Raw genomic sequence first — 13960 nt, 5'->3', positions numbered from 1 at the left:
TCACAGCACAGTATACCTGTTCTCAGATGACCCAAAGTGAACCATTGCAATGTTCAAGCAGCCAAGTGTGTATTTAACACTGGTTGATTAGCACAAATGTAAGATTGGTGGCAGACAAAAGGAACATGGCAACCTCCATGAAAGCATACATTCTTATGTGAAATAAAGTGGTTGGTAGCTGTACGAGCTGCACTAAAGATTTTTTCTTTTCAAAGGACAACCATAAATATAAAAATCAGTTACCTTAATCTGGGGAAATCCTCCATTTTGTTTAAATCTGGAGTGCACAGTTTCTGCTCTACTAGGCTCATGCAAGAATAGTTAGAGAAGTTCAATTGTACAAAAATATCCATGATATACTGCCAAATTGCACATTCATAATATCACACATCAGTGCTTAAAGCCATCTTTTGTTGAAGGCCTCATCATTGACTGCGCAAGGGCTTAACTATCCCATTACTCTCCTTGTCAGTTTCCCATCCTCAATAACTTGAGCTCACTCAGAACTCTGTTAATATTCTCACCCATATTTCTCCTGTGCTTTCTCATCTCAATGGGCCAATTTAAAATTCACATTCTTGTGTTTAAATTGTTCACATTTCTCCAATTCTTTAATCTCACCCAGTCTAGTTCCTAAGCTCTGGTATTGTCACCCTAAAATATCTTTACCTCTTTTTCATCATTTAACACCCTCTCCAAAACATACCATACCGTTACAGTTCATTTTTGGCTTACTATCAATTATTAATCAGAAGTTCCTGTGTGGTGGTTGGGAGATCTGCCCATGTTAAATCTAATATAAATGAAAGCCTTTTTTGGCTGTTGTTGGCATAGGGGCACAGGGGCACTGTTCAATCACACTATGACTAAGGCCACTTCTGGCTGCTTGCATGTTATTTAAAATGAAGTGCTATTATCAGTATAACATCATTCACAACTCACTCACAATTGCATTTGAAGATTATCATTGGTATACATATACAAAGGAATATAGGATGAAAAAGCAAATACAAAAAGGTGCTAAAGGAGATAAGAATCAACTCCTGGAAGATATTGTGGAAAAAATTGTAACAACCTCCTTCTTTCTTCTCATGCTCGTTGGGCTTTAAATGTTTAAGATCTTTGAACATACACTAATCACAAATATTTGATCTTACTGAACAATATGAGCTCAATAGATGGCACAACTGCTTGTAACATACACTTTGAATAAATGTGATGACAGTATTGATTACGTCCTTTTTCAGTTCTTTTAAAAAATGGCAGATGCTTTCTATTTTTTCACAAAATTCTGCAGTATAGTAAACTTTCCACATGATGGTGCTGTTGAACTTTCCAGAAAGAAGGCTCACTATACTCAACAACTTTAAATTATTAAAGATAGTAAGATGGTAACAGCTGGGATCATGTAAGTTATTACTAAATAACAGGAAACATTAACAATTGAAAGGATTTACTACTATCCCTTGATGCTGCTGTTGAAAAGTTAAAACCAAAACTGATTTCTTGTTTCATGTCTGAAGAAGACATTTAATTGAGGTTCTAGAAGGCAATTACTGCCCAAAAGAGCAAATACTATTTGATGGAGGAATAAAATCAACAGATATGTCAAAAGTATGTTCCTTTCATTGTGGTTATGCTAGAACTGCCAAGAATTGAAGCTCCCATTGATGTAGTGATATGTGGCTGCGTTCATGAAATTCAGCAATTTGTACAAACATTAATTGATCATTTCTTCCCCAGTCAAGAAAAAAAGGCACTCATAAAATCAAACCAAAGTCAAAAAGAATATTATTCAAAGAGTAAAACACCACAGTAAATGCAATAGCTTTTAATGTTGAAGGATACATGAGGTTACACATGAAGCAAAGGTCTGCAGTTCAAGATCTAACACCTGTCATTAGGCACTGATTAGCTTTCCAGTTCAGTGTTATTACAATAAATTTAACATATTCAAATATTTCACATTCATACTTTTCATACTGGAAATAAAAGTATGTACAATACTTTAAATATTGTATATACAATAATAAAAATAACTACTGGCTTAATTATTTAGAGAAAAGGTTCTGAACATTCCAATTTTTGACCATTTTAATTATCAACAAAGTAAATATGAGATTGAATTACTGCATGACCACATTAGTACATCATTTCAGGATGATAAATATTAAGGAATTAAATATTGGCAAGCAGGCTGTGAATAAATAGTGGCACTCTCTAAGCACCTTTTATGCTGTTGCTCTTTTTCACTAAAACAAGAGCAAATTCTGACTTTACATATTTAATCATATATGTGCATACATGAGGCATTTAAGGTAATATTTCTTGGCATTCTGGTAGTGCACTGAAATGATTGGTATTGCTAGACTCTCTTTTCACTTACAGTAAATTCCCAATCCGAAATATAAATTGACTTCCAGTTTTAGACATAATCAATAATTCTGAATTAGGGCACGAGCGTTTTTGGATGACTGGTGACATCTTAGTAATTCAGGAAATCAATGCCAGCTTTGACACATTTGGAAGTAGCAATATCAATAGCCATTGCTTTTATCTCAGTATCTCCAAACTGCATTAACGTTTGAATCTCTCTTCGTGCTGGCAGTGATGGACTATCAGTTCCTGTTAGATCAAGGCGAAGAGTGCCACACTTCTTTACACTGGTATCAGTGATGAAGTTAACATTATCATTTTCAGAACAGTATATATTGATCACAATAACCATTTGTGATGGCTTTGCGGGAGTGTAACTGCGTTTGACAGTCTCTCCAAGAGCCACAGACTGGTCAGCTGTGATGAACTTGTCAAAGACATCAGTACACCAGCGAGTGCCATCTTTAACTAGTAGCTTTTCAGCCGGGTGCTTCCCATCCACAAATCGATTCAATACCCCAACTCCATAGGTCAGTGGCGAGCGTCGTACTTTAATGATAGTGGGGTCCAGTCCAAACAGCACTGCCCCTTTTAGAATGGTAAGTCCCATATCGTGAGGAATTATGACACGGCATTTGTCAGCAAGATTTGATTGAATGGCCTGCTGAAGTAAAGGTGACTCGGCGAATCCACCCACCAAAAACAAAAACTTCAAACCTGAAACTTCCGGTTTCTGGAAAAGATTAACTGGAGAAAAATACTGTTCATCAGAAATATTCTCTTCATAAACACAACTGAGTTCTTCTCAACATTAGCCCTTCTTTCAATGATGTTAATTTTGCAAAATGAACAGCTTTATATTTCTGTTTAACCACAGATTGAAGTGTAAACATAATATATAAATTGCTTTAAACTAACTGCATCCGTAAATTCTCTTTATCTCCAAGATGGGGACGACTGGGGGAGGTGGGTTCATGAAGGTTGTGAGGAATATAATATGTATGATTAACTAGCTTTATCCATGTATTCAATGAGGATCTGTCTGGCCTTTGTTGATATCATTGTCTGGACAGCAATTAAATCAAAGACTGTTCATTGAGGAAGGAATTCTTTTTTTAAACGTTCATGCATATGAGGATGCAGAATGAGGGAACTAGACAAATGCAAGATCCTGCACAGTTGAGGATGTGAGGGAACGTTTTTGGGCAATATATTTAATGTTTCTGTACTAAATGCTCGAAAGCACTTTGTCTGACAAAAATGACAACTCATGCTCCCTATGGTGCATTCATTTGTGAACTGACGTTGGATATTGTTACAGTTAACTAAAAATCATGTCACCCGTGTGTAGCATTGTATCAGGAAACTGCTTCAGACATAATAACTGTTCGAGATGGCAGGAGAGGAGGCTGCTCCAGCTGGAGCTCCTCCGCTCACCAGTTCCTTTTCCTTTTTTTTGTCTTCCTTGCAGGAATTCTTCTTCCTCCACAACTTTTAACTTCTTAAACTAACAGAGACAAGATGAAGGGAGACATCACAGGGTGGTGCACAGAACGGGGTGCAGAGTGAGTGCAGGCTGAGTGTCAGAGTGGGGAGCAGAGTGAGCGTAGGCCAAGCTGGAAGCCAATTCATGGCCAAAGCTCAGAAGGGAGCAGAGTGTGGGCCAGCCAGGGGTACGAGTCCTGGAGGCAAGTCCGGGACAGAAGAGAGGCCTCGCATACTGAAGCCCAGTGAGCACAGACTCAGTAGAAATGGGCTATAATTTGAGTATTTCAAAGACATATTATTTTCATTCTGGACTTTTAAACTCTGTATTCCCATGTTAGTTTATTTTCTTCATCTACAGTTCTGTGACAATGCTTGAAGTATCTGTACCTGGGTACCCTCTACTTGAGATGGCACCAAGAGGTGACATTACAAAATTTTCACTGCACTCATTCAAGTGCACATGACAATAAAGGCTATTCTATTCTATTCAGGGAGAAAATGTGGGGATTAGTTTATCACAGATTTGTTGTTTTCTATTGTTCACACAAATTGTATTGGGAAAAAAAATCAAGCTATTAACATCGGGTTAAAAACGTTTGTTTTTGGAAGTCTGGGAAAAAACCTTAATAATTGTTTCATTCAATACCATATTTTGGAATCTGGAACGAAAAGCACTTATTGTTCCTATCTGCAAACAGGATATGCTGAAATTACCCACACTTGGAAGAGGGAAACAAACTAATATTTTAGATGGGCTGTAGTAGAAGGAGTCTCCCACTTCAAACTTTAGCATTTCTTTTGAGATAGCCAATATTTGTATTCATTTAAAAAGTCTCCATTTCAGTTTTCTTGCATCCACAATATTATACTTTCATAATGGGAAGATACTTCTACCATGAACATTTTTCCACCACAACTCCTCAGGTTGAAATCCACTTCATCACTCAGCTTTATTCTTTGGTCTCTGTAGGTCCAAAACCATCAGAAATAGTACAACACCATCAAGGCGTATATCATTTATAACAGTCATTTTGATTATTGATCTCAAAAGAGAAGGGCAGCTATGTGCAGAAATGCAGGAGACGGGGGAAATTCTAAATGAGTATTTTGCATCAGTATTAACTGTGGGGAAGGATTTGGAAGGTAGAAAATGTAGAGAAGTAAATAGCGACCTCTTGAACAATGTTCATATTACAGAGGAGGCGGTGCTGTACATCTAAAAACGCACAAAGGTGGATAAAATCCCCGGGACCTGATCAAGTGTACTCTAGAACTCTGTGGGAAACCAGGGAAAGGATTGCTGGATACCTTGCTGACATATCGATAACCAGAGGCAAGATGCAGGAAGACTGGAGGTTGGCGAACGTGGTGCCACTATTTAAGAAAGGAGATGAGGAAAAGCCAGGGAACTGTAGATTGGTCAGCCTGACATCAGTGGTGGACAAGTTGTTGGAGAGAATCCTGAGGGACAGAATTTACATGTATTTGGAAAGGCAAGGACTGATTAGGGATAGTCAACATGGCTTTGTATGTGGGAAGTCGTGTCTCGTGAACTTGATTGAGCCTTTTTGAAGTAGTAACAAAGAAGATTGATGAAGGCAATGTGATCTCTATTGGCTTCATTAAAGTGTGCGACAAGGTTCCTCATTGTAAACTCTCGTTAGCAAGGTTAGATCACATGGAATACAGACAATATTAACTATTTGGATACAGAACTGGCTTGAAGGTAGAAGACAGAGGGTAATGATGGAGGGTTGATTTTCAGATTGGAGGCCTGTGACCAGTGATCAACAAGGATTGGTGCTAGGTCCACTGCTTTTTGTCATTCATATAAATGATTGGATGTGAATGTTGGAGGTATGTTAATAAGTTTGCAGATGACACCAAAATTGGAAGATTAGTGGACAGCAAAGAAGGTTACCTCAGGGTACAAGGGGATCTTGATCAGATGGGTCAATGGGCAGACGGCTGGCTGATGGAGTTGAATTTAGATAAATGGGAAATACAGCATTTTGGAAAGGCAAATCAGGGCAGGACTTATACACATAATAGTAAAGTCCTGGGGATTGTTGCTGAACAAAGAGACCATGGAGTGCAGGTTTATATTTCCTTGAAAGTGGAGTCGCAGGTAGATAGGATAGTGAAGAAGGCATTTGGTACGCTTGCCTTTATTGGTCAGTGTATTGACTATAGGAGTTGGGAGGTCATGTTGCGGCTCTAGAGGACATTGGTTAGGCCACTTTTGGAATACGGTATGCAATTCTGGTCTCCCTGCTATCGGAAGGATGCTGTGAAACTTGAAGCGATTCAAAAAAGGTTTACAAGGATGTTGCCACGGTTGGAGGATCTGACCTACAGAGAGAAGCTGACAGTCTGGGGCTATTTTCCCTGGAGTGTCAAAAGCTGAGGGGTGACCTTTATAGAGGTTTATAAAATCATGAGAGGCCATGGATAGAGTAAATAGCCAAGGTGTTGTCTCTGGGGTGGGGAGTCCAAAACTAGAAGGCAAGGATTTAAGGTGAAAGGGGAAAGATTTAAAAGGGGCCTAAGGGGCAACTTTTTCACCCAGAGGGTACTGCAGACATGGAATCAACTGCTAGAGCAAGAGGTGGTGGCTGGTATAATTACAACAGTTAAAAGGCATCTGGATGAGTATATGAATAGGAATGGTTTAGAGGGTATATAGGTCAAATGCTGGCAACTAGGATTAGATTTATTTGGGATATCTGGTCAGTATAGACAAGTTGGACCAAAAGGTCTGTTTCTGCGCTGTATACCTTCATGACTATAAAAGAAATGTGATGAAGGAACCTCAAACACTAACAGTTTCACAATGAGGTACTTCTAAAAGCCCCAGAAAATGGAGGGTCTTGTCTGAAGAGTCATCACTGGACTCAAAATGTTAATTCTCTGAATAGGTGTTGACAGACCTGGTGAGTTTCTCTGGCAATTTCTGTTTTTATTTCATATTTCCAGCATCTGTACTTCTTTACTTTATCCAACTTGTTAACATTGGTTCTGATACTTGTGATGCATTTTCACGTTGTTAAAGTGGATTACAGGATTTAAGTTACTTTATTAATTTCTATAAATATTTAAGTTATTTAAACCGTACATCAATTTTTCTGCAAACTAACCATGTCAATCGAAATTATGTCTAATAATTCTGCTTTTTCATCCCAAATTGTACTTACGTAGATGTTGGATGATATTGTCCACAGTGGGTTTAAACAGAGCATTCATAGCATCTGGATTCATTCTTAGCATACCTTGGGACGACCACTTTACAAAATTCACACTGCAGGAAAAATAAGGCGCGTCTTGAACCAAAGCAGAATCTATAAGAGTCAAAAACTCTGAATTCAGCCACTATTTGGCATACTAATAATTGTTAATGGGAAGCATAGCTCTCAGAAAGAAAATAAGATAAGACTACAACAGGATCAGACGGCAGGTGGAAATCATACCCTGTTACCACTTTATCAGAAAATGGGAAAAATTGTCTTTTTCGTAATCTTCATTGTTGCATTTGTGTCTCTCACTCATAGGAGGCTGTGATCCATTACTGTCTCGAATTTTAGGTATTGGGTATTTGCCTGATCTGAAAACATGGATTTGAATTTTCTCAAGGAGTAGCCCTTCAAATCCTCAGAGGAACATTGGACGTTCATTGCAAAATTGTTTGATACATTGGGAATTTGCTTGAAGTGAGAATCATATGACTCCCAAAAGGCATAAACCCTTATTTAAATGTTCATGCTGCTAATTAAAAACAAGGTGACCAAACAGGTAGATGAGAGTAAACCGGGTGATGTGCTGTATATGGATTTCAGCAAGGCGTTCAAGAAGATTCCCCACAGTAGGCTATTGTACAAAATGCAGAGGAATGGGATTGTGGGAGATAAAGCAGTTTGGATCGGAAAGTGGCTTGCTGAAAGAAGACAGAGGGTGGTGGTTGACAGGAAATGTTCATCCTGGAGGCCAGTTACTAGTGGTGTACCGCAAGGGTCCACTGCTGTTCGTCATTTTTATAAATGACCTGGATGAGGGTGTAGAAGGATGGGTTAGTAAATTTGCAGACGACACTAAGGTCGGTGGAGTTGTGGATACTGATGAAGGATGCTATAGGTTACAGAGAGACATAGATAAGCTGCAGAGCTGGGCTGAGAGGTGGCAAATGGAGTTTAATGCAGACAAATGTGAGGTGATGCACTTTGGTAGGAGTAACTGGAATGCAAAGTACCGGGCTAATGGTAAGATTCTTGGTAGTGTAGATGAGCAGAGAGGTCTCGGTGTCCATGTACACAGATCCTTGAAAGTTGCCACTCAGGTTGACAGGGTTGTTAAGAGGGCATACAGTGTTTTAGCTTTTATTAATAGAGGGATCGAGTTCCGGAACCAAGAGGTTATGCTGCAGCTGTACAAAACTCTGGTGCGGCCGCACATGGAGTATTGTGTACAGTTCTGGTCACCGCATTAGAAGAAGGATGTGGATGCTTTGGAAAGGGTGCAAAGGAGATTTACTAGGATGTTGCCTGGTATGGAGGGAAGGCCTTACAAGGAAAGGCTGAGGGACTTGAGGCTGTTTTCGTTATAGAGAAGGTTGAGAGGTGACTTAATTGAGACATATAAAATAATCAGAGGGTGAGATAGGGTGGATAGGGAGAGCCTTTTTCCTCAGATGGTGATGGTGAGCACGAGGGGGCATAGCTTTAAATTGAGGGGTGAAAGATATAGGACAGATGTCAGAGGTAGTTTCTTTACTCAGAGAGTAGTAAGGGAATGGAATGCTTTGCCTGCAACGGTAGTAGATTCGCCAACTTTAAGTACATTTAAGGCGTCATTGGACAAACATATGGACGTACATGGAACAGTGTAGGTTAGATGGGCTTCAGATTGGTATGACAGGTCGGCACAACATCAAGGGCTGAAGGGCCTGTACTGTGCTGTGATGATCTATGTTCTAAAAGGGGAAAACAGGAGTTTTCTTATAAGCGTTGTCCATCTATAATGGTAGAACTTTCTGGGCCCCAATATGTGAATTGTAACATACTTCAAGTATAGATGGCTAATTGTATCGAAGGTAGTGATCAGAAAGAAGCCATTCTGTGGAGGTGCCCGTGTTGGACTGGAGTGGACAAAGTCAAAATTCACACAACACCAGGTTATAGTCCAATAGGTTTATTTGAAATCACAAGCTTTCGGAGCACAGCCTCTTCGTCTGGTACAATCAGAAAAGAGCACACGGGCAGTGTTTATAGGTACAGAAAGGAAGGGCATAAGAGCTAGGAGCAGGAGTAGACCATTTGGCCCCTTGAGCCTGCCCCACCATTCAATAAGATTATGGCTGATCTTTTTGAGACTCAGCTCCACTGGCCCGCCACTCACCATAACTCTTAATTGCTTTACTGTTCAAAAATTTATCTGGCCTTGCCTTAAAAACATTCAATGAGGTAGCTTCAACCACTTCACTGGGCAGGGAATTCCACAATCCTTTGGGTGAAGTAGTTCATCCTGACCGCAGTCCTACATCTGTTTCCCTTTATTTTGAGGCAATGCCCTCTAGTCCTAGTTTCACCTGCTAGCGGAAACAACCTCCCTGCCTCCCCCTTATCTATTCCCTTCATAATCTTATATGTTTCTACAAAATCTCCCCTCATTCTTCTGAATTCCAATGAACATAATCCCAGTCTAAATCAATCTGTCCTCATAATCCAACCCTCTCAACTCTGGAATCAACTGAGTGAATCTCTTCTGTACCCCCTCCAGTGCTTGTATATCTCTTCCCAAGTAAGGAGACCAAAACTGCACACAATACTCCAGGTGTGGCCTCACCAGGACTCTATACAGCTGCAGCATAGCCCCCCTGTTTTTAAACTCCATCCCTCTAGCAATTGCAGACAAAATTCCATTTGCCTTTTTAATTACCTGCTGCACCTGCAAATCCTACTTTTAGCGATTCATGCACAAGGACACCCAAGTCCCTCTGCACAGCAGCGTGCTGCAATTTTTTACCATTTAAAACAGAGTCCATTTTGCAGTTATTCCTACCAAAATGGATGACCTCACGCTTGTCAACATTGTACTCCATCTGCCAGACCTTAGCCCACTCACTTAAACTATCTTTATCCCTCTGCAGACTTTGTGTCTCCTGCACACTTTGCTCTACCACTCACCTTAATGTCATCTGCAAATTTTGACACACCACACTTAGTTCCCAACTCAAAATCATCATGTAAACTGTAAACAATTGGGGTCCCAACACTGATCCCTGAGGCACACCACTAGCTCTGATCACCAACCAGAAAAACACCCATTTACCCCTACTCTTTGACTAGTAGAAAACAACCAATCCTCCATCCATGCCAATACATTACCTGTAAACTGTGCAACTTTATCTTATGTAGTAGCCTTTCGTGTGGCACCTTGTCAAATGCCTTTTGGAAATCCTGATACACCACATCCACAGGTTCCCCATTGTCCACCATGCAAGTAATGTCCTCAAAGAATTAGTTAAACATGACCTACCCTTCATGAACCCATGCTGGGTGTTCCCAAAGGGACAATTTTTATCCAGAGAAATATATCCAGGGGCACAGAGATCAAAGGATCATACAGCTGGTGTGAGTGGAGTGAGCAAATCTAAAATGAAACCTAAAACGTTTCATCAATGTCTGCCTAACTTTCCAAACTTCAAATAGGCAAAGTGATAGGAATATACAAAAGGTGACATCTCAGGTCAGATACCGAAGTGTAGATGTGAGGCCTTGCTCAGAACCTGTCTCAAGAGTTAACCTGGAATCAGGCTGGTTTTATTCCATAAGCAGGAATTTATAAATTGCCATACTGGCTGACTGTGACTATACGTTGCATGTTTCTTGAACAAAGTAGAATGTATCTGAATATAAACATCTTGGACGAAATTATTCACCCCATAGGTTTATATGTCTGTGTGTGCGTGTGCGCGTGCGAGAGAGAGAGAGAGAGACAGAGAGAGCACTTGAGAGAGAGTGTGAGTGAGTATAAAAACAAAAGTTTCTGGAAAAGCTCAGGAGGTCTACAAGATCCGTGAAGAAAAAAATGTCAGTCAGAGTTAACGTTTCAGGTCCAGTGACACTTCCTCAGGAAGTGTCTGAGGAACGGTCACCAGACCCAAAACATTAACTGATATTTTCTTCACAGATCCTGCCAGACCTGCTGAGCTTTTTCAGAAACTTGCTTTTGTTCCTTATTTACAGCAGCTGCAGTTCTTTCAGTTTTTGTGAGAGAATATACGTGTATCAGAAAGTATATGTGTGAGACAGTGTGAATGTGAGTGTGTATGTGTGTGAAAGAGTGTCTGTGTGGGTGTTTGTGTGACAGAGAGTCTGTGTGTACGTGTGCAGCAGGACCTATGTGTTCTTGTGCACCAGTCGCTGAAGGTAAGTGTGCAGGTGCAGCAGGCAGTAAAGGAGGCAAATGGTATGTTGGCCTTAATTGCAAGAGGTTTCGAGTACAAGAGCAGAGATGTGTTTTTGCAGTTATACAGGGCCTAGGTGAGACCACATCTAGAATATTGTGTGCAATTTTGGAGTCCTCTAGTGAGGAAGGATGCTCTTGGTCTCAACAGAGTGCAGTGATGGTTTACGAAGCTGATTCCAGGGATGGCGGGACTGACATATGAGGAGAGATTGGCTAGGCTATGATTGTTTTTGCTGGAGTTCAGATGAATCAGGGGGAATATCATAGAGGCTTATAAAATTCTAACAGGATTAGACAGGGTAGATGCAGGGGAAATGGTGAGTGAGCCCAGAACCAGGGGTCACAGTCTGAGGATTCAGAGAAGGCCAGTTAGAGGGGGGACATGCGGAGACATTTCTTCACCTAAACAGTGGTGAGCCTGGAGAATTCACTCCCACAGGAGGCAGTTGATGCCAAAATGTATTCAAGGGGCAGCGAGATATAGCATTTTGGTGAATGGGATCAAAAGGTTATGGGGTGAAAGCAGGATTAGGCTACTAAGTCAGACGATCAGGCATGACTGTGATGAATGGCAGAGCAAGCTCCGGGGGAGAATGGTCTCTTCCTGCTCCTATCCTCTATGTGTGCTTGTGCATGAGACAGCAAGTACGCATTAAGTAATCCAAAACCGTACAAACTAAATTAAGGAAGAGCGATCATAACAATTTATCAAGTTGATGCTGTCAAAACAGGACACCAAGGAAGATTTTATAGATACAGTGTGGAGGGGTTACCTGTACAGCAACATGAACCCAAGATCACAGTTCAGACTGTTTTCATGGGTATGGAACTTGGCTATCAGTCTCTGCTCGGCAATTCAGCATTGTTGTGTATCTTAAAGTCTGCCTTGGAGGACGCTTATCCGAAGATTGGAGACTAAATGTCCTTGACTACTGAAGCGTTCCCAGACTGGGAGCGAACATTCCTATTTGGCAATTGTTGTGCAGTGTCCATTCATCCATTATCACAGCATCTGCATGGTCACGCCAATATACTATGCACGTGGCATTAAAGATAGACAACATTGGCTGAGTCACAAGTATCTACCGTGTGTGGGGTGAGCGGTGTTCCCATGTGTGATGGTCGTGTCCATGTCGAAGACCTGACAGGTCTTGCAAAAGTTGCTATGATAGAGTTGTACACTGTTATGGTCAATGTTCGGAACACTGGGTAAGTTTGCTGCAAACAATGGTCTGTTTAAGGCTTGGTGGTTGTTTGAAGGCAAGAAGTGGAGGTGTAAGGAACATCTTGGTGAGATGTTCATTATCAGCGATGACATGTTAAAGGCTGTGAAGAACATGGTGTAGTCTCTCTGCTCCAGGGAAGAACTAAATGGATAACAAAGGCTACTCTATCGGCTGCATCCTGTGCCTGTTTTCTGAGGAGGTCAGTGCGGTTTTTTCACTGTGGCACGTCAGAACTGGTAATTGATGGGTTGAGCATCATGACCTGTTCTTTTGGCAGTGTCCTTCAAAAATGTTCAGGTGTCCATCGTGTTCATCTCCATCTGAGCAGATCCTGTGTATGTGCAGGGCTTGTCCATAAGGGATGGCTTTTTTAATATGTTTAGGGTGGAAGGTAGAGAAGTGCAGCATCATGAGGTTATCCATGAGGTTACAGTAGAATAAGGTACTGAGGTGTCTGTCCTTGACGGAGCTGCATGTGTCCCAAAAATAAAATTGATTCTGAGTAGTAGTCCATAGTAAGTCTTGTGATGGCATGAAAATTGATGATATCACTATGTAGTTGTTTCAGTGATTGCTCACCATGAGTCCAAAGGAAGAAATTGTCATCAAATTATCTGGTGTGTAGCATTGGTCAGAGGTCTTGTGCAGCAAAGAAGTCTTGCTCAAACTTGTACATGAAAATATTGGCATATTAGGGAGCAAATCTGGTGTGTCTAGATGAAGAACTGGTTGTCAAAGCTGAAGACATTGTGGTTGAGGATGAAAGGGGTGAGTTGTAGGATGGCATCTGGCAACTTGCAGTTGTTGGTACTGAGTTGCAGTGATCCCATCACTGTGCAAGATGCTGGTGTAGAATGCCAAAACATCCATTGTGACGAGGGATATTCCTGGTTCAAATGGTCCATGGGTGTGGAAACAACTGTAGTGTCAGTACAGAAGCTGGGGGTTCCCTGTACAATGGGTTTCAAGATGCCTTTGAAATAGCCAGAGAGTTTTCAAACAGGGTTCCATTGCCCGATACAGTGGGACATTCATGTATGCTGGCTTAGTGTATGTTCAGAAGGCAGTAGAAGTTCTGTGTGCAGGAAGTACATGGGATAAGAGTGAATGGGATACTCTGAAGGACTGGATCAAAAGTCTTGATCAGTCTGAGTTGATGGGTGTGTTCTTTGGTCGGATCAGCAGGTAGCTTTGTGTAGTGTTCCTGGTTGTACAGTTGTCGGTGGACTTCTATGCAGTAGTCCATTCCATGCTGTATGACGATAGCTCCTCCTTTGTCTGCTGGTTTGATGACAATGTTGCCATTGGTCTTGAGAGCATGGATGGTATTCTGTTGTGTTGTATGTGGGTGACCTATGGGGTGAATCATTTCATCCAAGATGTTTGCTCATTTTCAGATACATTCTAAA

General features: G+C 40.9%; 1 protein-coding gene across 8 annotated transcripts in view; it reads right to left on the bottom strand.

Annotated features, from left to right (window-relative positions):
* Nucleotides 1-1815: 1815 nt before the first annotated feature.
* Nucleotides 1816-13960, bottom strand: part of hspa12a (heat shock protein 12A) — a 250044-nt gene continuing 237899 nt past the window's right edge. For all 8 annotated transcript variants that reach the window (XM_059653031.1, XM_059653030.1, XM_048551007.2 and 5 more), the window contains 2 exons: nucleotides 7059-7162; nucleotides 1816-3123 (listed from right to left, as the gene is read on the bottom strand). In XM_059653031.1, coding sequence (XP_059509014.1) covers nucleotides 2486-3123; nucleotides 7059-7162 — 742 coding nt within the window. In that variant the 3' untranslated portion in view covers nucleotides 1816-2485. The remainder of the gene's footprint in view (nucleotides 3124-7058; nucleotides 7163-13960) is intronic.

Source organism: Stegostoma tigrinum, chromosome 20, assembly GCF_030684315.1.
Source record: "Stegostoma tigrinum isolate sSteTig4 chromosome 20, sSteTig4.hap1, whole genome shotgun sequence".
Lineage (NCBI taxonomy): Eukaryota > Metazoa > Chordata > Chondrichthyes > Orectolobiformes > Stegostomatidae > Stegostoma > Stegostoma tigrinum.
This window is presented reverse-complemented; position numbering and strand designations above follow the sequence as displayed.